The 25,721-nt window shown below is 40.6% G+C and overlaps 1 protein-coding gene across 2 annotated transcripts in view; it reads left to right on the plus strand.

The window, feature by feature from the left end:
* UGGT1 (UDP-glucose glycoprotein glucosyltransferase 1) overlaps positions 1–25,721 on the plus strand; it is a 123,734-nt gene that overhangs the window by 40,965 nt on the left and 57,048 nt on the right. For both annotated transcript variants that reach the window (XM_019931819.3, XM_019931820.3), the window contains exon 18: positions 17,497–17,661. In XM_019931819.3, coding sequence (XP_019787378.1) covers positions 17,497–17,661 — 165 coding nt within the window. The remainder of the gene's footprint in view (positions 1–17,496; positions 17,662–25,721) is intronic.

Genomic DNA, 25,721 nt, shown 5'->3' on the forward strand with positions numbered 1-25,721 from the left:
TACATGTAACTGTCCAGTTTTCCCAGCACCACTTATTGAAGAGGCTGTCCTTTCTCCACTGTGCATTCCTGCCACCTTTATCAAAGATAAGGTGTCCATATGTGCGTGGGTTTATCTCTGGGCTTTCTATCCTGTTCCATTGATCTATATTTCTGTTTTTGTGCCAGTACCATACTGTCTTGATTACTGTAGCTTTGTAGTATAGTCTGAAGTGAGGGAGCCTGATTCCTCCAGCTCCATTTTTCTTTCTCAATACTGCTTTGGCTATTCGGGGTCTTTTGTGTTTCCATACAAATTGTGAAATTTTTTGTTCTAGTTCTGTGAAAAATGCCAGTGGTAGTTTGATAGGGATTGCATTGAATCTGTAGATTGCTTTGGGTAGTAGAGTCATTTTCACAATGTTGATTCTTCCAATCCAAGAACATGGTATATCTCTCCATCTATTTGTATCATCTTTAATTTCTTTCATCAGTGTCTTATAATTTTCTGCATACAGGTCTTTTGTCTCCTTAGGTAGGTTTATTCCTAGATATTTTATTCTTTTTGTTGCAATGGTAAATGGGAGTGTTTTCTTGATTTCACTTTCAGATTTTTCATCCTTAGTGTATAGGAATGCCAGAGATTTCTGTGCATTAATTTTGTATCCTGCTACTTTACCAAATTCATTGACTAGCTCTAGTAGTTTTCTGGTAGCATCTGTAGGATTCTCTATGTATAGTATCATGTCATCTGCAAACAGTGACAGCTTTACTTCTTCTTTTCCGATTTGGATTCCTTTTATTTCCTTTTCTTTTCTGATGCTGTGGCTAAAACTTCCAAAACTGTGTTGAATAAAAGTGGTGAGAGTGGGCAACCTTGTCTTGTTCCTGATCTTAGTGGAAATGCTTTCAGTTTTTCACCATTGAGGATGATGTTGGCTGTGGGTTTGTCATATATGGCCTTTATTATGTTGAGGAAAGTTCCCTCTGTGCCTACTTTCTGCAGGGTTTTTATCATAAATGGGTGTTGAATTTTATCAAAAGCTTTCTCTGCATCTATTGAGATGATCATATGGTTTTTCTCCTTCAATTTGTTAATATGGTGTATCATGTTGATTGATTTGTGTATACTGAAGAATCCTTGCATTCCTGGAATAAGCCCCACTTGATCATGGTGTATGATCCGTTTAATGTGCTGTTGGATTCTGTTTGCTAGTATTTTGTTGAGGATTTTTGCATCTATGTTCATCAGTGATATTGGCCTATAGTTTTCTTTCTTTGTGACATCCTTGTCTGGTTTTGGTATCAGGGTGATGGTGGCCTTGTAGAATGAGTCGGGGAGTGTTCCTCCCTCTGCTATATTTTGGAAGAGTTTGAGAAGCATAGGTGTTAGCTCTTCTCTAAATGTTTGATAGAATTCGCCTGTGAGGCCATCTGGTCCTGGGCTTTTGCTTGTTGGAAGATTTTTAATCACAGTTTCAATTTCAGTGCTTGTGATTGGTCTGTTCATATTTTCTATTTCTTCCTGATTCAGTCTTGGCAGGTTGTGCCTTTCTAAGAATTTGTCCATTTCTTCCAGGTTTTCCATTTTATTGGCATAGAGTTGCTTGTAGTAATCTCTCATGATCTTTTATATTTCTGCAGTGTCAGTTGTTACCTCTCCTTTTTCATTTCTAATTCTATTGATTTGAGTCTGGCTAATGGTTTATCAATTTTGTTTATCGTTTCAAAGAACCAGCTTTTAGTTTTATTGATCTTTGCTATTGTTTCCTTCATTTCTTTTTCATTTATTTCTGATCTGATTTTTATGATTTCTTTCCTTCTGCTAACTTTGGGTTTTTTTTTGTTCTTCTTTCTCTAATTGCTTTAGGTGCAAGGTTAGGTTGTTTATTCGAGATGTTTCCTGTTTATTAAGGTAGGATTGTATTGCTATAAACTTCCCTCTTAGAACTGCTTTTGCTGCATCCCATAGATTTTGAGTCATCATGTCTCCATTGTCATTTGTTTCTAGGCATTTTTTGATTTCCTCTTTGATTTCTTCAGTGATCACTTCGTTATTAAGTAGTGTATTGTTTAGCCTCTATGTGTTTGTACTTTTTACAGATCTTTTCCTGTAATTGATATCTAGTCTCATAGCGTTGTAGTCAGAAAAGATACTTGATACAATTTCAGTTTTCTTAAATTTACCAAGGCTTGATTTGTGACCCAAGATATGATCTATCCTGGAGAATGTTCCACGAGCACCTGAGAAAAATGTGTATTCTGTTGTTTTTGGATGGAATGTCCTATAAATATCAATTAAGTCCATTTTGTTTAATGTATCATTTAAAGCTTGTGTTTCCTTATTTATCTTCATTTTGGATGATCTGTCCATGGGTGAAAGTGGGGTGTTTAAGTCCCCTACTATGAATGTGTTACTGTCGATTTCCCCTTTTATGGCTGTTAGTATTTGCCTTAGGTATTGAGGTGCTCCTGTGTTGGGTGCATAAATATTTACATTTGTTATATCTTCTTCTTGGATCGATCCCTTTATCATTATGTAGTGTCCTTCTTTGTGTCTTCTAATAGTCTTTATTTTAAAGTCTATTTTGTCTGATACGAGAATTGCTACTCCAGCTTTCTTTTGGTTTCCATTTGCATGGAATATCTTTTTCCATCCCCTTACTTTCAGTCTGTATGTGTCTCTAGGTCTGAAGTGGGTCTCTTGTAGACAGCAAATATATGGGTCTTGTTTTTGTATCCATTCAGCCAATCTGTGTCTTTTGGCGGGAGCATTTAGTCCATTTACATTTAAGGTATTTGTCGATATGTATGTTCCTATTCCCATTTTCTTAATTGTTTTTGGTTCGTTATTGTAGGTCTTTTCCTTCTTTTGTGTTTCTTGCCTAGAGAAGTTCCTTTAGCAGTTGTTGTAGAGCTGATTTGGTGGTGCTGAACTCTCTCAGCTTTTGCTTGTCTGTAAAGGTTTTAATTTCTCCATCAAATCTGAATGAGATCCTTGCTGGGTATAGTAATCTTGGTTGCAGGTTTTTCTCCTTCAACACTTTCAATATGTCCTGCCAGTCCCTTCTGGCTTGCAGAGTTTCTGCTGAAAGATCAGCTGTTAACCTTATGGGGATTCCCTTGTGTGTTATTTGTTGTTTTTCCCTTGCTGCTTTTAATATGCTTTCTTTGTATTTAATTTTTGACAATTTGATTAATATGTGTCTTGGCGTATTTCTCCTTGGATTTATCCTGTATGGGACTCTCTGTGCTTTCTGGACTTGATTAACTATTTCCTTTCCCATATTAGGGAAGTTTTCAACTATAATCTCTTCAAATATTTTCTCAGTCCCTTTCTTTTTCTCTTCTTCTTCTGGAACCCCTATAATTCGAATGTTGGTGCATTTAATGTTGTCCCAGAGGTCTCTGAGACTGTCCTCAGTTCTTTTCATTCTTTTTCTTTATTCTGCTCTGCATTAGTTATTTCCACTATTTTATCTTCCAGGTCACTTATCCGTTCTTCTGCCTCAGTTATTCTGCTATTGATCCCATCTAGAGTATTTTTAATTTCATTTATTGTGTTGTTCATCATTGTTTGTTTCATCTTTAGTTCTTCTAGGTCCTTGTTAACTGTTTCTTGCATTTTGTCTATTCTATTTCCAAGATTTTGGATCATCTTTACTATCATTATTCTGAATTCTTTTTCAGGTAGACTGCCTATTTCCTCTTCATTTGTTAGGCCTGGTGGGTTTTTATCTTGCTCCTTCATCTGCTGTGTGTTTTTCTGTCTTCTCATTTTGCTTATCTTACTGTGTTTGGGGTCTCCTTTTTGCAGGCTGCAGGTTCGTAGTTCCCGCTGTTTTTGATGTCTGTCTCCAGTGGCTAAGGTTTGGTCAGTGGGTTGTGTAGGGTTCCTGGTGGAGGGGACTAGTGCCTGTGTTCTGGTGGATGAGGCTGGATCTTGTCTTTCTGCCAGGCAGGTCCATGTCTGGTGGTGTGTTTTGGGGTGTCTGTAGACTTATTATGATTTTAGGCAGCCTCTCTGCTAATGGGTGGGGTTGTGTTCCTGTCTTGCTAGTTGTTTGGCATAGGATGTCCAGCACTGTAGCCTGCTGGTCGTTGAGTGAAGCTGGGTGCTGGTGTTGAGATGGAGATCTCTGGGAGATTTTCGCCGTTTGATATTATGTGCAGCTGGGAGGCCTCTTGTGGACCAGTGTCCTGAAGTTGGGTCTCCCACCTCAGAGGCACAGCACTAACTCCTGGCTGCAGCACCAAGAGCCTTTCATCCACACGGCTCCTTAATTTGGGATGATTCGTTGTCTGTTCATGTATTCCACAGATGCAGGTACATCACATTGATTGTGGAGCTTTATTCCGCTGCTTCTGAGGCTGCTGGGAGAGATTTCCCTTTCTCTTGTTTGTTCTCACAGCTCCAAGGGGCTCAGCTTTGGATTTGGCCCCGCCTGTGCGTGTAGGTCGCTGGAGGGCGTCTTTTCTTTGCTCAGGCAGGACGGGGTTAAAGGAGCCGCCGACTCGGAGGCTCTGGCTCACTCAGGCCGGGGGGTAGGAAGGGTCACGGAGTGCGGGGCAGTCCTGTGGCGGCAGAGGCCGGCATGACGTTGCCAGCCTGAGGCGCGCCGTGCGTTCTCCCGGGGGAGCCGTCCCTGGATCCCAGGACCTTGGCAGTGGCGGGCCGCACAGGCTCCCCGGAAGGGGGTGTGAATAGTGACCTGTGTTCGCACACAGGCTTCCCGGTGGCGGCAGCAGCAGCCCTAGCGTCCCATGTCCGTCTCTGGGGTCCGCACTTCTAGCTGCGGCTCGCGCCCGTCTCTGGAGCTCCTCCAAGCAGCACTCTTAATCCCCTCTCCTCGCGCACCAGGAAACAAAGAGGGAAGAAAAAGTCTCTTGCCTCTTCGGCAGGTCCAAACTTTTTCCCGGACTCCCTCCCAGCCAGCCGTGGCGCACCAGCACCCTGCAGGCTGTGTCCAAGCCGCCAACCCCAGTCCTCTTCTGGTGCTCCAACCGAAGCCGGAGCCTCAGCTTCCAGCCCCGCCTGCCCCAGCGGGTGAGCAGACAAGCCTCTCGGCTGTTGAGTGCCGGTTGGCCCTGATCCTCTGCGCTGGAATCTCTCCGCTTTGCCCTCCGCACCCCTGTTGCTGTGCTCTGCTCTGTGGCTCCGATGCTCCCCCACTCCGCCACCCGCAGTTTCCGCCCGCGAAGGGGCTTCCTAGTGTGTGGACACTTTTCCTCCTTCACAGCTCCCTCCCGCTGGTGCAGGACCCATCCCTATCCTTTTGTCTCTGTTTATTTTTGTCTTTTGCCCTAACCAGGTATGTGGGGGGTTTCTTGCCTTTTGGGAGGTCTGAGGTCTTCTGCCAACGTTCAGTAGGTGCTCTGTAGGAGTTGTTCCACGTGTAGATGTATTTCTGGTGTATCTGTGGGGAGGAAGGTGATCTCCACGTCTTACTCTTCCGCCATCTTCCCGGAAGTCCTCCGGTACTTAGCATTTAAAAATTTAGAAACCTGGTAACTTTTCTGTCTCTGCAAATATAGTTTATATTTCAATTTTGTGAAGATATCGTTGATTTTAGCTGGCCTATCAACTATACAATTGAAAAATAATTTCTTTTTGTAGTGCACTGGTAGTACCTGAGTGATATATGTTCTGGATAAAATCTGTTGGAAGTATATGATGTATGCTTGTAAGGTATGATGTGTGTGCCTAATGTGTGTCATGTATTTAATTGTTGAGGCCAAAGATGGAAATGCAATAGGAAATGTGATAAAGTCTCATAATAAGGATATAGGGAAATATTTTAAAGTCTTTATTGAAAGATAATAGTGAGACATTAACTATAGTGAAGGACCTTTATTGTAAGCAGGAACAAGGTGGTCAGTTTATTGAAAACAAATGTTAAGGCAAGGAATCAAAATACATTTCTGAAACAATTTAAAACAATAAAAAAGTGTATTTATTTACCAGCTTTTTTTCATGTTTTTGAATGAAGGACAAGGCCTTTGGTTCATCTGTTTGAGATCTGAGCTATCATTTCGTTAGAAACCATGCTGATAATGCATTGTTTATACATTCTCTTTTATCTGAGTACAGAATCCTAGATTTTATAATCTCCCTCTCAAGTCTTACCCACACCCAATTCAACACCAGTTGTTTTTTAGCATTTCACTTTTTTTTTCTAGTCATTCAGTTTGTTTTTGTTTCTTTCCTTCCTTGCACTTATTTTAACTTAATATAATTTTATTATGGTAACATTGATTTGTAACATTATGTAAGTTTCACGTGTACAACATTATATTTCTACTTCTGTCTCCCCTACAGCTTGCCCACCACCAAAAATTTAGTTTCCATTCATCACTGTACAGTTGATCCTGTTTACTCATTTCCCCACCCCCAGTATCCACTACTTTGTTACATGTTTGTTTTTGTTTGGTTTGGTTTGTTCATTTATTTTGTTTTGTTTGTTTATTACTTTTTTATATTCCACGTGTAAGTGAAATCCTATGGTATTTGTCCTTCTCCGTCTGACTTATTTCACTAGCAGAATACCCTCAAGGTCCATCCGTGTTGTCACAGATGGCAAGATTTCATCTTCTTTTTATGACTGAGAAGTGTTCTGTTGTGTGTATGTGTGTTTGTGTGTGTGTATGTATATCTCACATCTTCTTTATCCATTCATCTGTTGATGGACACTTGGGTTGTTTCTGTATCTTGGCTATTGTAAACAATGCCATGATGAACATAGGAGTGCATATAATTTTTTGGATTAGTGTTTTCATGTTCTTTGGATAAATAACCAGAAGTGGAATTACTGGATCATATTCTATTCTTAATTTTTTTTGAGGAATCTCCATACTGTTTTCCATAGTGGCTGTACCAATTTACATTCCAACAGTGCAAGGGGATTCTCTTTTCTCCACATACTTACCAACATTTGTTATTGCCTGTGTTTTTGATAATAGTCATTTTGGCAAGTGTGAGGTGATATCTCATGTGGTTTTGATTTGCATTTCCAAGATGAGTAGTGATGTTGAACACCTTTCATGTGCCCGTTGGCCAGCTGTATGTCTTCTTTGGAAAAATGTCTATTCAGGTCCTCTGCCCATTTTTTAATCAGGTTGTTTTTTTTGTTGTTGTTCTTGAGCTGTATGAGATCTTTATATATTTTGCACATTAACCTCTTATTGGATATGTTATTTGCAGATATATTCTCTCATTGGGTAGGTTGTCTTTTCATTTTATTGATGGTTTTCTTTGCTGTGCAGAAGCTTTTTTCATTTGATGTAATTACATTTGTTTATTTATGCTTTTGTTTTCCTTGCCTGAGGAGACATATCTAGAAAGATATTGCTAAGATGGATGTCGGAGAGGATACTGCCTTTTTTTTCCTTAGACTTCTATGGTTTCGGGTCTTACATTAAAGTTTTTAATTCATTTTGAGTTAATTTTTGTGTATGGTGTGAGGTAGTGGTCTAGTTTCATTTTTTTTTTTTTTGCATGTGGCTGTCTGGTTTTCCCAACTCCATTTATTGAAGAGATATCATTTCTCCATTATATGTTCTTTGCTCCTTTGTCATAAATTGTCCATATATGTTTGGTTTTATTTCTAGGCTCTCATTCTGTTCCATTGATCTATGTACCTGTTTTCCTGCCAATACCATGCTGTTTGTATTAGTATGGCTTTGTAATATAGTTTGAAGTCAGGAAATGTGATGCCTCCAGCTTTGTTCTTTTTCTCAGGATTGTTTTGGTTATTCAGGATCTTTTCTGTTTCTGTATAAATTTCAGAATTTTTGTTCTATTTCTGTGAAAAATGTCCTTGGGATTTTGATAGGGATTACATTGAATCTGTAATGTAAATTGTCTTAGGTAATATGGACATTTTATTTATTTATTTTTGGCTGCACCATGCAGGATGTGGGATCCCTGACCAGGGATTGAATCCGCACCCCTTGCAGTGGGAGTGTGGAGTCTTAGCCACTGGACCGCCAGGGAAATACCTTTTTTGTTGTTGTGTGTGGTTTTTTTTTAAATTGGCTTTATTTTTTTCTTGGCCGTGAGGCATGGCTTGCAGGATCTTTGTTCCCCAACCAGTGATTGAACCAGGGCCCACAGCAGTGAAAGTGCAGAGTGCTAACCAGTGGACTGCCAGGGAAGTCCCTTAATATGGACATTTTAACAATGTTAAATTTTCCAATCCATGAGCATGAAATATCTTTCCATTTATTTGTGTCGTCTTTGGTTTCTTTCAACTGTCTTATGGGTTTCAGGGCACATCTTTCACCTCCCTGGTTAAATTTATTGTGATTATAAATGGGATTGTTTTCTTAATTTCTCTTTCTGCCTAGTGTATAGAAATGCAACAGATTTTTGTACGTTGATTTTATATCTTGCAACTTTATTGTATTTGTTTATTACTTCCAGTAATTTTTTGGTGGAGTCTTAGGGTTTTCTGCACATAAAATCATGTCATCTGCAAATGGTAACAGTTTTACTTCTTCTTTCCAATTTGGGCATGTTTTATTTCTTTTTCTTACCTCATTGCTCTGGCTAGGACTTTCAGTATTGTGTTGAAAATGAGTGGCGAGAGTGGGCGTCCTTGTCTTGTTCCTGATCTTAGAGTGATAGCTTTCAGTTTTTCACCATTGAGTATAATGTTAGCTGTGGATTTGTTGTATGTGGACTTTATTACGTTGAGGTATGTCCCTTCTATACCCACTTCACTGAGAGTTTATATCATAAATGGGTGTTGAATCTTCTCAAATGGTTTTTCTGCATCTATTGAGATGATCGTGTGGTTTATATCATTCATTTTGTTAATGTGGTGTATCACATTGATTGATGTGGGGATGTTGAATCATCCTTTCATCCCTAGAATACATTTCACTTGATCGTGATGTGTGATCCTTCTTTTTTTTTTTTTGAAGATCATCTTATAAAAAATTTTATTTATGTTTGGCTGCGTTGGGTCGTCGTTGCTGTATGCGGGCTTTCTCTAGTTGTGGTGAGCAGGGGCTACTCTTCATTGCGATGCGTGGGCTTCTCATTGCGGTGGCTTCTCTTGTTGTGGAGCACGGGCTCCAGGTGCGCAGGCTTCAGTAGTTGTGGCATGCAGGCTTAGTAGTTGTGGTTCATGGGCTCTAGAGCGTGGGCTCAATAGTTGTGGTGAACAGGCTTAGTTGCTCCGCAGCATGTGGGATCTTCCCGAACCAGGGCTCCAACTCGTGTCCCCTACAATGGCAGGCGAATTCTTCCTTTTTTTTTTTTTGATGTGGACCATTTTTAAAGCCTTTATTGAATTTGTTACAGTATTGCTTCTGTTTTGGTTTTTTGGCTGCGAGGCATGTGGAATCTTAGCTCCCCGACCAGGGATCGAACCCACACCCCCTGTATTGGAAGGCGAAGTCTTAACCACTGGACTGCCAGGGAAGTCCTGGCAGGCGGATTCTTAACCACTGTGCCACCAGGGAAGTCCCTGTATGATCCTTTTGATGTATTGTTGAATTCAGTTTGCTAATATTTTGTTGGGGATTTTTGCATCTGTGTTCATCAGAGAGATTGGCCTGTAATTTTCTTTTTTGTGTGTTGTCTTTGTTTGGTTTTGTTATTAGGGTAACTCTGGCCACATAAAATATGTTCTGTTTGCTTCAGTATTTTGGAAGAGTTTGAGAAGGACTGGTGTTACTTCCTCTTTAAATGTTTTGTAGCACTCACTAAGGAAACCATGTGGTCCTAGGCTTTTCTTTGTTGGGAGGATATTCATTACTGATTCAGACTCCTTACTTATTATTGGTCTGTCCAGATTTTCTATTTCTTCATGATTCAGTCTTGGTAGGTTTTATGTTTCTAGGAATTTATCCATTTCTTCTAGGTTATCCTGGAAGATATGTATTATGTATATATAATATACATCTTTTAAAAAATTTATTAGAGTTTTTTTAAAAATAAATACATTTATTTATTTATTTTTGGCTGCATTGGGTCTTTGTTGCTGCCCACGGGCTTTCTCTAGTTGCGGTGAGCAGGGGCTATTCTTCGCAGTGTGCGGGCTTCTCATTGTGGTGGCTTCTCTTGTTGCAGAGCAAAGGCTCTACGCATGTGGGCTTCAGTAGTTGTGGCACACGGGCTCAGTAGTTGTGGCTCGCAGGCTCAGTAGTTGTGCACACGGGCTTAGTTGCTCCGTGGCATGTGGGGTCCTCCTCGACCAGGGCTTGAACCCATGTCCCCTGCATCGGCAGGCGGATTCTTAACCACTGCGCCACCAGGCAAGTCCCCGTAATATACATCTTAATCCTCTATCTGTATCTTGTCCCTCCCAGCTTCACTCTCCCCACTGGTAACCACTAATTTGTTCTCTATATCTGTGAGTCTGTTTTTTGTTGTTGTTGTTATATTCACTAGTTTGCTGTATTTTATAGATTCCACATGTAAGTGAGATCATAAAGGATTTGTCTTTCTCTGTCTGACTTATTTCACTTGGCATAAGGCCCTCCAAGTCCATCCATGTTGTTGCAAATGGCAAAATTTCATTCTTTTTTATGGCTGAGTAGGAGTCCGTTGTGTATGTAAACTGCATCTTCTTTATCCATTCATCTGTTGATGGACACTTAGGTTGCTTCCATATCTTTGTTTTTTATTTTTTTTAACATCTTTATTGGAGTATAATTGCTTTGCAGTGTTGTGTTACTTTCTGCTATACATATACATATATCCCCGTATCCCCTTCCTCTTGCGCCTCCCTCCCACCATCCCTGTCCCACCCCTCTAGGTGGTCACAAAGCACCGAGCTGATCTCCCGGTACTATGCAGCTGCTTCCCACTAGCTATCTGTTTTACATTTGGTAGTGTATATATGTCAGTGTTACTCTTTCACTTCGTCCCAGCTTACCCTTCCCGCTCCCCGTGTCCTCAAGTCCATTCTCTACCTCTGTGTCTTTATTCCTGTCCTAGATTCCATATATATGTGTTAGCATACGGTATTTGTTTTTCTCTTTCTGACGTACTTCACTCTGTATGACAGACTCTGGGTCCATCCACCTCACTACAAATAACTCAATTTCATTTCTTTTTATGACTGACTGATATTCCATTGTATATATATGCCACATCTTCTTTATCCATTCATCTGTTGATGGACACTTAGGTTGCTTCCATGTCCTGGCTGTTGTAAATAGTGCTGCAGTGAACATTGTGGTACGTGTCTCTTTTTGAATTATGGTTTACTGCTTCCATATCTTTAATGCCCCTATTAACATTATATAGTTGTCTTTTTCTCCCTAGAGATCTGTTAGTATTCGTTTCATATATTTAGGTGTTCTGATGTTGGGTGCATATATATATAGAATTGTTAAATCTTCTCAATGAATTGACCCCATTGTCATTATATAATGACCTTTTTATCTCTTGTTACAGTTTTTGGCTTAAACTCTGTTTTGTCTGATAGAAATATAGCTACCCCTGCTCTCTTCTGGTTTCCACTTACGTAAGTGTATCTTTTTCTATCCCTTCACTCTGAGTCTGTGTCCTTAAAGCCGCAAGGAATTGTAGGCTCATATAGTTGGGTCTTATTTTTTAATCCATCCAGCCGTTCTATGCCTTTTGATTGGAGAATTTAATACAGGAACATTTAGAGTAGTTATTGATAGATAAGGGACACAGTAATGCCATTTTATTAGTTATCTGAGGCTGATTTATATTTCCCTTGTTCCTTTTTTCCTCTCTTGCTGCCTCCCTCTGTGCACTGATGATTTTCCATAATGGTATGCTTTGGTTCCCTTCTCTTCATCTTTTGTGAATCTACTGTAGATTTTTGTTTTGTGGTTACTATGAGTCTTACGTAAAATATTTAATAGATAAAACAGTCTCTTTTATGTTGATGACTTAACTTTGATCAAATATAAAAACTACCCTTTTATTATTCCCACCCCTTTTTTGTTTTGGACATCACAGCTTAACTCTTTATATTGTGTATTCGATAACAAATTATATCTATAGTTACTTTTAGTACTCTTGTCTTTTTTTTTTGCTTTTCATCAGCATATTCTTTATATTGAAAAACAGCAAGATGGAGTTTTCTGCATGAACAGCATCATCATTAGAGGGGAATTCAGGCAACTGTGATCCATCCCGCATTCCCTTTGAGCATGGAGGGCATTGCTACAAAATTCATAGTTGAGGGCCCTCTCTTGCTTCATTGAATACTCTTGTCTTTTAACCTTTATAGAGTTAAGTGGTTAATACACCATCACATTTACAGTGTTAGGGTATTCTGAATTTGACTATATACTTACCTTTACTAGTGTGTTGTATGTTTTCATGCTACTAATTAACGTCCTTTCATTTCAGCTTGAAGGACTCCTTTCAGCATTTCTCGTAAGGCAGGTTTGGTGATGATGAACTCTCTTAGCTTTTGTTTGTCTGGGAATGTCTTTATTTCTCCTCCATTTCTAGACGATAACTTTGCCAGGTAGAGTATTCTTGGTTGGCAGTTTTTTCTTTTAGCAGTTAGAATGTATCATCCCACTCACTCCTTGCCTGCAGCTTTTTTACTGAGACGTCCACTGTTAGCCTTCCCTGGTAAGTTACAAGCTTCTTCTTCTCTTGCTGCTCTTAAGAGTGTCTGTTTTTGACTTTTGATAGTTTTATTATAATGTGTCTTGGAGAGGTTCTCTTTAAATTTATTTTCTTTGGTGACCTATGGTCTTCAGGAACTTGGATATCCAAATCTCTCTCCAGATTTGGGAAGTTCTTATCCATTATTTCTTTAAATAAGCTTTCTGCCCCCTTCTCTATCTCATCTTCTCTGGAACTCCAGTAATTTGAAAATTATCCATATACCATTTCTTTAATTCTTCGGTTGCTGTTGTTGTTATTGTTGTCCCCTGACTGGATAATTGCAAAGTTCCTGTCTTCTAACTTGTAGGTTATTTTCTTTTGCTTGATTTCACTCTGATGTTAATGCTATACCATTTTAAAAGTTTCATTCATTATATTCTTCAGCTCCAGAATTTCTGTTTGGTTCTTTTTTATGCTCTCTCTCCTTGTTAAAATTCTGATTTCTTGTTAAAAAAAAAAAATTCTGATTTTGTTTGTGTATTGTTTTCTTGATTTTGTTGAATTGTCCTTCTGTGTCTTCTTGTAGCTCACCGAGTCTCCCCAAAACAGCTATTTTGAATTCTTCATTGGGTAAATTGCAGATCTCCATGTCTTCGGGATTGGTTACTGGAAGATTATTGCGATCCTTAGGTGATGTTATGCTTTCTTGATTTTTCAAGTTCCTTGCAATTTTAAGTTGCTACCAGAAGTGACTGGTAGCAGTCACTTCTACCAGTTTTTACTCTCTGCTTTGGGAGAGAAATACCTTCCATTTCAGGAAGGTTGGAATTCTGAGGCTTTCTCAGAATGTCTGTGGGTACACCTGCTCCGTGCTGTTGTTCCCTCTTGTGCAGAATTCTGAACTTGTTTATTTAGCTCCTCTTGATTCTACATTGCCCGCAGGCTGGGTGCGGACAGGCCACCTCCTTTTTGTTTCCCCCAAGTGGCACTAAAGCTCAAGTTGTTTGTCTCTTTCTGGCCTACTGATGTGGATTGGCTTTCTGTACATCCTCACTATCCATCTGGCAAAGCTCACTCTTGCTGCCCTTGTCGGGATTGTGCACTGGCAGCCAGCCACAGGGTGTGGGTATATGGTGGTAAGGTGTGTGCAGAGCACTGCGGGGTGCCCATGAGTCATCTGGGGGCATCTGTGGATGAGGTGTCCTGGGTGTCTCATAGGTGGGCTTGTTGATGCCGTAAGTAGGATCTGCCTTCCTTAAATGCCCTATGAGTGCACTGTCTGCTGCTCTCCCAGCCTCTTCACCCATGGTGATGCCACTCACAAGTCAGTATTCTGGATGGAGCGGGAGAGAAATGAGCCTCTTTGGCAGCATCCCACATAGCTGGGGAGGTTGAGTGCTCAGCCATTGCTCTTATGTCCCTTGTAGGAGAAATCATAGGCTCAGAAGATCTCTTGTGGCCCTAAGCTGTACTGCCTCGGGAGAGGGGTGATGTGAGTAAAGTCAGACTGTTCTCTTACCCTCTCCAGTGTGTCCAAATTCATATTTTTTTGCTCCAGTGGTGTCCTGGAACTTCTTGCTGGAAACCTGGACTTCACAGAGGCTGTCTTGTCTATGGGTGATTGATTAAGTAGTTTTTCCCAGGGGTTCCCTGGAGCCAGCTCATGCATCAGTGCAGAGCCCACAGCCAGGGTCAAAGTCCGTCTGCATGTTACCTGCTGCGACACTTCTCCCGGGCCACTTGGCATATGGTGCTGAGTTCCAAAGCTCCCACAAAGACCCTTTTGTCAGTGGATAGATGCCAAGTTGTTGTTTTTCTGTGGGAGAGACACTAATGAGGGAAGTCTTATTCAGCCATGATATTGACATCACTCCTGCCTCAGTGTTAAATCTCCTCGTTTTAAGGTTTGGAGTTGAAGCTGGTCATGAGAGCTACTCAGTTTAGACTGAACATGTTTCCATTATTGTACTGCAACCTTCTGTTCAGTCACTTACCTTTTTTTTAAAAAAATAAAATAATATTGATATGGGCACGTAGTGATTTTTCACATTTTCACAAACAGCCTGAGTAGTACTCTATAGAAAAAGAAAAGGTGAAATAAAAGGAAAGAAGGGCCACTTCGGGAATCTTTGAGAAAATTAATGGAATTTTCTTATATTTCACTTTTGGAAAATGGTTAACTCTGGTTTTCTATCATCCTATTGAAGAAAAAGTACATGTTGCCTTTTTTATTGTGGATGATTGCTATATCAAAAGGATTTGCTTGAAAAACATTGACTATAGTGGACGAATTGGGGAAAAGGGTATTTTTACACGTTGTCTTTTATGCATTAAAATCTTGATTTTGCTGAAGAATCAGGTGGGAGTATCACAGACCTAACTCCTCAATAGTTTCCCAGATTTGGCCATTTTCCTCATCTCTACTGGTTAGAGGCCCTTCCCATATAAACAGATCGTAATTACCTAGCTATTTAAGTAGGCATATACTCTCAAGAGGAGGATGTTGGGAGATTCTCAGAGGTCCTAAGAATCTAATGATCAGTAAGGTTTTTTAAGTTGCAGGAGCTGTACCCCTCATATGAAAAAGCCCAAGAAAAATAGATTTTTTTGAAAAGGAGGAATGACTGCATTTTTTAAAAAAATTAATTTATTTTTGGCTGCGTTGGGTCTTCATTGCTGCGCACAGGCTTTCTCTAGTTGCAGTGAGAGGGGGCTACTCTTCGTTGCCGTGCGCAGGCTTCTCATTGCGGTGGCTTCTCTTGTTGCGGAGCACGGGCTCTAGGCACATGGGCTTCAGTAGTTGTGGCACACGGGCTCAGTAGTTGTGGCTCGCGGGTTCTGGAGTGCAGGCTCAGTAGTTGTGGCGCACAGGCTGAGTTGCTCCGCGACATGTGGGATCTTCCCGGACCAGGGATCGAATCCGTGTCCCCTGCATTGGCAGGCAGATTCTTATCCACTGCGCCACCAGGGAAGCCCGAGTGCAGTTTTTTTTTTAAAGGAGGAATGAGTGCAGTTAGCAAATGTTATTACACTTAGGAATATCTGTACCTTTGTGTATATCTGAAGCTGTGTTATCTTCTATGCCTGGTATTTGAAAGAAGTAATCATTTCTAAAACTACGTAGTACAATTAAGGTAGATCTTTTGAACTGAAGAGAATATAGTCTGATAGGGGCATATTTATATGTTTCAAAGTCAAAGTAAGAAAAGTTCTAACTTATTCATGCAGACATTTTACATTTGGCATATTAACTCTGAGTCTTTATTAATCTCAGTTATCATTTATGAATGGCTTATTTGTGACTTTGTAGTCAGTGTTTCAAAATTATGTGTAATTAACATTTTTAGTGATCAGTTGGTAGAAATTCTCACGTGTAATTTTTAAGCGTGACTCTGATAATTGGCCTGCATTCTGTTAATTTTTAATCTGATAATCTATTTGCAAGTTGCAAAAATGGAAAGTTTATAGTCAAAACATCTCCCTCCCACTCTTGCCTTTTACTCAGTTGCCACGTTCAGAGAAAACCAGTGTTACTTCTTATAGTCACTGAGAGTTATAATGTGGATTTTGTTTTGTTTTCCTGGGAGATTGATTTTCAAAGCTCAAAGTATATTTAAATTGAGTTTTTATGAACTTCTTTGAGATAGGTGAGATGTCAAAGAACAGAATTAATGTAACAGTTTTGGGAGTGTACATTTTAAAAGTTTTAACCATGACATACAGAGATGGCAGAAATCAACCTGGAAGGCCTTTCTCATTGTGCCATGTTAGTCCATCAGATAAGTCTGTACTATCAGTTATCACTGTGGCTAGATCTGAAACTAAGCTGATGACTGGTATTAGTTACCGAATTGAGGTACTTTTCTATTTGTGCTATCTAAAATGGTTATATATTTTAAAATTCTGCTATTTTCAGAAGATAGCAGTTACAAGATGTTTAACAAGAATGCTTTAAGGAGCTTTTTTTATATCTTGGGTAGTAATATAGTTTTTACTCTAAAATCTTAGTCTTGGGTCTGTGGTTGATATCTGGGGGAATGTACCTATGTCGATTGTTGGAAAAGTCTCAGATATGTTTGCTTGCCTGGTACTTCCCTGCCAAGGAACCTCTTTTGTCCTGGAGAAGGCAAAAGATTGAGCTCAGTACATTATAGAACAATTTTTGAGCACTGTTTTCCCACCAACCTTGTTTTGTTTTCTGTAGGTGTAACTTCTTGTTTAGTGATATGGACCCTTTTAAATTTAGAATTGGGTGTAAATATTTCATCTCAAGTTATCTGCCCAGGAGCACTAATAATTTATGACAGTCTATAGTTGTGCTGCCCATTATAGTAGCCTCTGGCCACATGAGCTTTTAAAGTGGAAATTAATTAATTTCATGTGCTCAATAGCTACATGTGGTTAGTGGTTACTGCATTGGACAGTGAAGATAGAATATCTCCATCATTGCTCAAAAGTCTCTTGTATAATTTGGGCTGTAGTATATGTAATTCAGGTCTGGTAGCCTGGGCTGCTTAAAATTACCCTCATCCCCATCTTCAACCACTTCCTGATTTATAAGGTTTTGTGGTTTTATTAAAACTCAGTAAATTTTTTTTTTTTTTTTTGCGGTACGCGGGCCTCTCACTGTTGTGGCCTCTTCCGTTGCGGAGCATAGGCTCCGGACACGCAGGCTCAGCGGCCATGGCTCATGGGCCCAGCTGCTCTGCGACATGTGGGATCTTCCCGGCCTTGGGGCACGAACCCATGTCCCCTGCATCGGCAGGCGGACTCTCAACCACTGCGCCACCAGGGAAGCCCCAGTTCTTTATATATTTTTAAAAGAATTTTTCTTTAGTTATTTCTTGGTTTCCATATTTCTGTTGTTTCTTTTCTTGTTAGAACATGTATGTGTGAAAAATATGCTTTGTTCCATTTGTCTCAGGAAGGACAAAAATATGCTGTTTGTGGTCCCATGTGTTTCAGGAAGCAAGAGGCTACTATGAGCAGACTGGAGTTGGTCCACTGCCTGTTGTCCTGTTCAATGGAATGCCCTTTGAAAAGGAGCAGCTGGACCCTGATGAGTTGGAAACCATCACAATGCACAAAATCCTGGAGACTACAACCTTCTTTCAAAGAGCAGTGTACTTGGTAAGTACTGTTTCAAGGCTGATTTTGAAAGAGAATGGTTTGCTTACATTTTTGTAGTCCTGTAGTAGGCAATAAAGTTTTCTATACACCACTCATAATTGATTTGCAGACTCCCAGCAGGTTCTGCTGTAGTGAAAATATCCCTGAGACTTTCTGTACGTTTTTTGGGGTTTTTTTTGCGGTACGTGGGCCTCTCACTGCTGTGGCCTCTCCCGTTGCGGAGCACAGGCTCTGGACGCGCAGGCTCAGCGGCCATGGTTCACGGGCCCAGCCGCTTCGCAGCACATGGGATCTTCCCGGACCGGGGCACGAACCCGTGTCCCCTGCATCGGCAGGTGGACTCTCAACCACGGCGCCACCAGGGAAGCCCTCTGTATGTTGTTTTTGAAATAACGAATTTTATTGGCTTCAAGCTTAAATTTTATTTTAAAAATTCTTAAGAATTTAGCCATTCTAAGAGATATTTGTTCTGCTTGTAAGGAATTTTGACTCAGAAAAATCCACATATTTTATATATATATATAGTTATTGTTGACATATAACTTACATGCTGTAAAACTCAGCCTTTTTTTTTTTTTTAACATCTTTATTGGGGTATAATTGCTTTACAATGGTGTGTTAGTTTCTGCTTTATAACAAAGTGAATCAGTCATACACATACACATGTTCCCATATCTCTTCCCTCTTGCGTCTCCCTCCCTCCCACCCTCCCTATCCCACCCCTCCAGGCGGTCACAAAGCACCGAGCCGATATCCCTGTGCCATGCGGCTGCTTCCCACCAGCTATCTACCTTACGTTTGTTAGTGTGTATATGTCCATGACTCTCTCTCGCCCTGTCATAGCTCACCCTTCCCCCTCCCCATATCCTCAAGTCCGTTCTCCAGTAGGTCTGTGTCTTTATTCCTGTCTTACCGCTAGGTTCTTCATGACATTTTTTTTTTCTTCTTCAATTCCATATATATGTGTTAGCATATGGTATTTGTCTTTTTCTTTCTGACTTACTTCGCTCTGTATGACAGACTCTAGGTCTATCCACCTCATTACAAATAGCTCAATTTCGTTTCTTTTTATGGCTGAGTAATATTCCATTGTATATATGTGTCACATCTTCTTTATCCATTCATCCGATGATGGGCACTTAGGTTGTTTCCATCTCCGGGCTATTGTAAATAGAGCTGCAATGAACATTTTGGTACATGACTCTTTTTGAATTTTGGTTTTCTCAGGGTATATGCCCAGTAGTGGGATTGCTGGGTCATATGGTAGTTCTATTTGTAGTTTTTTAAGGAACCTCCATACTGTTCTCCATATTGGCTGAACCAATTCACATTCCCACCAGCAGTGCAAGAGTGTTCCCTTTTCTCCACACCCTCTCCAGCATTTATTGTTTCTAGAGTTTCTGATGATGGCCATTCTGACTGGTGTGAGATGATATCTCATTGTAGTTTTGATTTGCATTTCTCTAATGATTAATGATGTTGAGCATTCTTTCATGTGTTTGTTGGCAGTCTGTATATCTCCTTTGGAGAAATGTCTATTTAGGTCTTCTGCCCATTTTTGGATTGGGTTGTTTGTTTTTTTGTTATTGAGCTGCATGAGCTGCTTATAAATTTTGGAGATTAATCCTTTGTCAGTTGCTTCATTTGCAAATATTTTCTCCCATTCTGAGGGTTGTCTTTTGGTCTTGTTTATGGTTTCCTTTGCTGTGCAAAAGCTTTGAAGTTTCATTAGGTCTTATTTGTTTATTTTTGTTTTTATTTCCATTACTCTAGGAGGTGGGTCAGAATGGATCTTGCTGTGATTTATGTCATAGAGTGTTCTGCCTATGTTTTCCTCTAAGAGTTTGATAGTTTCTGGTCTTACATTTAGGTCTTTAATCCATTTTGAGCTTATTTTTGTGTATGGTGTTAGGGAGTGATCTAATCTCATACTTTTACATGTATCTGTCCATTTTCCCCAGCACCACTTATTGAAGAGGCTGTCCTTTCTCCACTGTACATTCTTGCCAGCTTTATCAAAGATAAGGTGTCCATATGTGTGTGGGTTTATCTCTGGGCTTTCTATCCTGTTCCATTGATCTATCTTTCTGTTTTTGTGCCAGTACCATACTGTCTTGATTACTGTAGCTTTGTAGTATAGTCTGAAGTCAGGGAGCCTGATTCCTCCAGCTCCGTTTTTCGTTCTCAAGATTGCTTTGGCTATTCAGGGTCTTTTGTGTTTCCATACCAATTGAGAAATTTTTTGTTCTAGTTCTGTGAAAAATGCCACTGGTAGTTTGATAGGGATTGCATTGAATCTGTAGATTGCTTTGGGTAGTAGAGTCATTTTCACAATGTTGATTCTTCCAATCCAAGAACATGGTATATCCATCTATTTGTATCATCTTTAATTTCTTTCATCAGTGTCTTATAATTTTCTGCATACAGGTCTTTTGTCTCCTTAGGTAGGTTTATTCCTAGATATTTTATTCTTTTTGTTGCAATGGTAAATGGGAGTGTTTTCTTGATTTCAATTTCAGATTTTTCATCATTAGTATATAGGAACGCCAGAGATTTCTGTGCATTAATTTTGTATCCTGTTACTTTACCAAATTCATTGATTAGCTCTAGTAGTTTTCTGGTAGCATCTTTGGGATTCTCTATGTATAGTATCATGTCATCTGCAAACAGTGACAGCTTTACTTCTTCTTTTCCGATTTGGATTCCTTTTATTTCCTTTTCTTCTCTGATTGCTGTGGCTAAAACTTCCCAAAACTATGTTGAATAAGAGTGGTGAGAGTGGGCAACCTTGTCTTGTTCCTGATCTTAGTGGAAATGCTTTCAGTTTTTCACCATTGAGGATGATGTTGGCTGTGGGCTTGTCATATATGGCCTTTATTATGTTGAGGAAAGTCCCTCTATGCCTACTTTCTGCAGGGTTTTTATCATAAATGGGTGTTGAATTTTGTTAAAAGTTTTCTCTGCATCTATTGAGATGATCATATGGTTTTTCTCCTTCAATCTGTTAATATGATTTATCACATTGATAGATTTGCATATATTGAAGAATCCTTGCATTCCTGGAATAAACCCCACTTGATCATGGTGTATGATCCTTTTAATGTGCTGTTGGATTCTGTTTGCTAGTATTTTGTTGAGGATTTTTGCATCTATGTTCATCAGTGATATTGGCCTGTAGTTTTCTTTCTTTGTGACATCCTTGTCTGGTTTTGGTATCAGGGTGATGGTGGCCTTGTAGAATGAGTAGGGGAGTGTTCCTCCCTCTGCTATATTTTGGAAGAGTTTGAGAAGGATAGGGGATAGTTCTTCTCTAAATGTTTGATAGAATTCGCCTGTGAAGCCATCTGGTCCTGGGCTTTTGCTTGTTGGAAGATTTTTAATCACAGTTTCAATTTCAGTGCTTGTGATTGGTCTGTTCATATTTTCTATTTCTTCCTGATTCAGTCTTGGCAGGTTGTGCCTTTCTAAGAATTTGTCCATTTCTTCCAGATTGTCCATTTTATTGGCATAGAGTTACTTGTAGTAATCTCTCATGATCTTTTGTATTTCTGCAGTGTCAGTTGTTACTTCTCCTTTTTCATTTCTAATTCTATTGATTTGACTCTTCTCCCTTTTTTTCTTGATGAGTCTGGCTAGTGGTTTATCTATTTTGTTTATCTTCTCAAAGAATCAGCTTTTAGTTTTATTGATGTTTGCTATTGTTTCCTTCACTTCTTTTTCATTTATTTCTGATCTGATTTTTATGATTTCTTTCCTTCTGGTAGCTTTGGGGTTTTTTTGTTCTTCTTTCTCTAATTGCTTGAGGTGCAAGGTTAGATTGTTTATTCGAGATGTTTCCTGTTTCTTAAGGTGGACTTGTATTGCTATAAACTTCCCCCTTAGAACTGCTTTTGCTGCATCCCATAGGTTTTGGGTCGTCGTGTCTCCATTGTCATTTGTTTCTAGGCATTTTTTTATTTCCTCTTTGATTTCTTCAGTGATCACTTCATTATTAAGTAGTGTATTGTTTAGCCTCCATGTGTTTGTAATTTTTACAGATCTTTTCCTGTAATTTATATCTAGTCTCATGGCGTTGTGGTCGGAAAAGATACTTGATACAATTTCAGTTTTCTTAAATTTACCAAGGCTTGATTTGTGACCCAAGATATGACCTATCCTGGAGAATGTTCCATGAGCACTTGTGAAAAATGTGTATTCTGTTTTTTTTGGATGGAATGTCCTATAAATATCAATTAAGTCCATCTTGTTTAATGTATCATTTAAAGCTTGTGTTTCCTTATTTATTTTCATTTTGGATGATCTGTCCGTGGGTGAAAGTGGGGTGTTAAAGTCCCCTACTATGAATGTGTTACTGTCGATTTCCCCTTTTATGGCTGTTAGTATTTGCCTTAGGTATTGAGGTTCTCCTATGTTGGGTGCATAAATATTTACAATTGTTATATCTTCTTCTTGGATCGATCCCTTGATCATTATGTAGTGTCCTTCTTTGTCTCTTCTAATAGTCCTTATTTTAAAGTCTATTTTGTCTGATACGAGAATTGCTACTCCAGCTTTCTTTTGGTTTCCATTTGCATGGAATATCTTTTTCCATCCCCTTTCTTTCAGTCTGTATGTGTCTCTAGGTCTGAAGTGGGTCTCTTGTAGACAGCATATATAAGGGTCTTGTTTTTGTATCCATTCAGCCAATCTGTGTCTTTTGGTGGGAGCATTTAGTCCATTTACATTTAAGGTAATTGTCGATATGTATGTTTCTATTCCCATTTTCTAAATTGTTTTCGGTTCGTTTTCATAGGTCTTTTCCTTCTCTTGTGTTTCTTGTCTATAGAAGTTCCTTTAGCATTTGTTGTAAAGCTGGTTTGGTGGTGCTGAACTCTCTCAGCTTTTGCTTGTCTGTGAAGGTTTTAATTTCTCCATCAAATCTGAATGAGATCCTTGCTGGGTAGAGTAGTCTTGGTTGCAGGTTTTTCTCCTTCATCACTTTCAGTATGTCCTGCCACTCCCTTCTGGCTTGTAGGGTTTCTGCTGAGAGATCAGCTGTTAACCTTATGGGGATTCCCTTGTGTGTTATTTGTTGTTTTTCCCTTGCTGCTTTTAATATGCTTTCTTTGTATTTAACTTTTGACAGTTTGATTAATATGTGTCTTGGCATGTTTCTCCTTGGATTTATCCTGTATGGGACTCCCTGAGCTTCCTGGACTTGATTAACTATTTCCTTTCCCATATTAGGGAAGTTTTCATCTATAATTTCTTCAAATATTTTCTCAGTCCCTTTGTTTTTGTCTTCTTCTTCTGGAACCCCTATAATTCGAATGTTGGTGCATTTAATGTTGTCCCACAGATCTCTGATACTGTCCTCAGTTCTTTTCATTCTTTTTTCTTTATTCTGCTCTGCATTAGTTATTTCCACTATTTTATCTTCCAGGTCACTTATCTGTTCTTCTGCCTCAGTTATTCTGCTATTGATCCCATCTAGAGTACTTCTAATTTCATTTATTGTGTTGTTCATTGTTGCTTGTTTCATCTTTATTTCTTCTAAGTCCTTGTTAACTGTTTCTTGCATTTTGTCCTTTCTGTTTCCAAGATTTTGGATCATCCTTACTATCATTATTCTGAATTCTTTTTCAGGTAGACTGCCTATTTCCTCTTCATTTGTTAGGTCTGGTGCATTTTTATCTTGCTCCTTTATCTACTGTGTGTTTTTCTGTCTTTTCATTTTGCTTATCTTACTGTGTTTGGGGTCTCCTTTTTGCAGGCTGCAGGTTCGTAGTTCCCGCTGTTTTTGATGTCTGTCTCCAGTGGCTAAGGTTTGGTCAGTGGGTTGTGTAGGGTTCCTGGTGGAGGGGACTAGTGCCTGTGTTCTGGTGGATGAGGCTGGATCTTGTCTCTCTAGTGGGCAGGTTCACGTCTGGTGGTGTGTTTTGGGGTATCTGTGGCCTTATTATGATTTTAGGCAGCCTCTGCTAATGGGTGGGGTTGTGTTCCTGTTTTGCTAGTTGTTTGGCATAGGTTGTCCAGTGCCGTAGCTTGCTGGTCGTTGAGTGAAGCTGGGTGCTGGTGTTAAGATGGAGGTCTCTGGGAGATTTTCACCGTTTGATATTATGTGGAGCTGGGAGGTCTCTTGTTGACCAGAGTCCTGAAGTTGGCTCTCCCACCTCAGAGGCAGAGCCCTGACTCCTGGCTGGAGCACCAAGAGCCTTTCATCCACATGGCTCAGAATAAAAGGGAGAAAAAGTAGAGAGAATTAGTAGAAGTATGAAGAAGGAAAGAAAGAAAGGAGGGAAGGAAGGAAGGAAGGAAAGAAAGAAGCAAAGAAGGTAAGGCAAGAAGGAAAGAAAGGAGGGAGGGAGGGAGGGAGGAAGGAAGGAAGGAAGGAAGGAAAAAAGACAGAAAGAAGATACAGTAAAATAAAGTATAATAAAGTTATTGAATTAAAAAATAATTATTTAGGAAAAAAAAAGGGACGGATAGAACCTTAGGACAAATGTTGGAAGCAAAGCTATACAGACAAAATCTTACACAGAAGCATACACATACACCGTCACAAAAAGAGGTAAAGGGGAAAATATCGTAAGTCTTGCTCTCAGAGACCACTCCTCAATTTGGGATGATTCGTTGTCTAAAGGAGGGAAGGAAGGAAGGAAGGAAAGAAGGAAAGAAAGAAAGAAAGAAAGAACGAAGGTAAAGTATAATAAAGTTATTAAAATTAATTATTAAGAAAAAAAACCCATGGAGGGATAGAGCCCTAGGATAAATGATGGAAGCAAAACTATACAGACAAGATCTTACACAGAAGCATACACATACACATTCACAAAAAGAGGAAAAGGGGAAAACATCATAGATCTTGCTCTCGAAGTCCACCTCCTCAATTTGGGATGACTCGTTGTCCATTCATGTATTCCACAGATTCAGGGGACATCAAGTTGATTGTGGAGCTTTAATCCGCTGCTCCTGCGGCTGCTGGGAGAGATTTCCCTTTCTCGTCTTTGTTCTCACAGCTCACAGGGGCTCAGCTTTGGATTTGGCCCTGCCTCTGCGTGTAGGTCGCTGGAGGGCGTCTGTTTTTTGCTCTGACAGGACGGGGTTAAAGGAGCCGCTGATTCGGGGGCTCTGGCGCACTCAGGCCGGGGGGGGGGGGAGGGAGGGGCACTGCGTGCGGGGCGGGCCTGCGGCGGCAGAGACCAGCATGACTTTGCACCAGCCTGAGGCCTGCTGTGCGTTCTCCCGGGGAAGTTGTCCCTGGGTCCCAAGAACCTGGCAGTGGTGGGCTGCACAGGCTCCGCGGAAGAGGGGTGTGGATAGTGACCTGTGCTCGCAGACAGGCCCCTTGGTGGCGGCAGCAGCAGCCTTAGCGTCTCCCGCCCGTCCCTGGGGTCTGTGCTTTTAGACGCAGCTCGCGCCCGTCTTTGGGGTACGCGCTTTTAGCCATGGCTTGCGCCCGACTCTGGGGTCCGCGGTTTTAGCCACGGCTCGCGCCCGTCTCTGGGGTCCGCGCTTTTAGCCGTGGCTCGCGCCTGTCTCTGGAGTTCCTTTAAGCAGCGCTCTTAAACCCCTCTCCTCGCGCACCAGGAAACAAAGAGGGAAGAAAAAGTCTCTTGCCTCTTCGGCAGGTGCAGATTTTTCCCCGGACTCCCTCCCGGCTAGCCGTGGTGCACTAACCCCTTCAGGCTATGTTCACGCCACCAACCCCAGTCCCCTCCCTGTGCTCCGACCGAAGCCCGAGCCTCAGCTCCCAGCCCCGCCCGCCCCGGCGGGTGAGCAGACAAGCCTCTAGGGCTGGTGAGTGCCGGTTGGCACCGATCCTCTGTGCGGGAATCTCCCCGCTTTGCCCTCCGCACCCCTGTTGCTGTGCACTCCTCCGCGGCCCCGAAGCTCCCCCCTCCGCCTCCCAAAGTCTCCGCCCGCGAAGGGGCTTCCTAGTGTGTGGAAACTTTTCCTCCTTCACAGCTCCCTCCCACTAGTGCAGGTGCCGTCCCTATTCTTTTGTCTCTGTTTTTTCCTTTTTCCTTTGCCCTACCCAGGTACGTGGGGAGTTTCTTGCCTTTTGGGAGGTCTGAGGT

This window comes from Tursiops truncatus, chromosome 7, assembly GCF_011762595.2.
Source record: "Tursiops truncatus isolate mTurTru1 chromosome 7, mTurTru1.mat.Y, whole genome shotgun sequence".
Lineage (NCBI taxonomy): Eukaryota > Metazoa > Chordata > Mammalia > Artiodactyla > Delphinidae > Tursiops > Tursiops truncatus.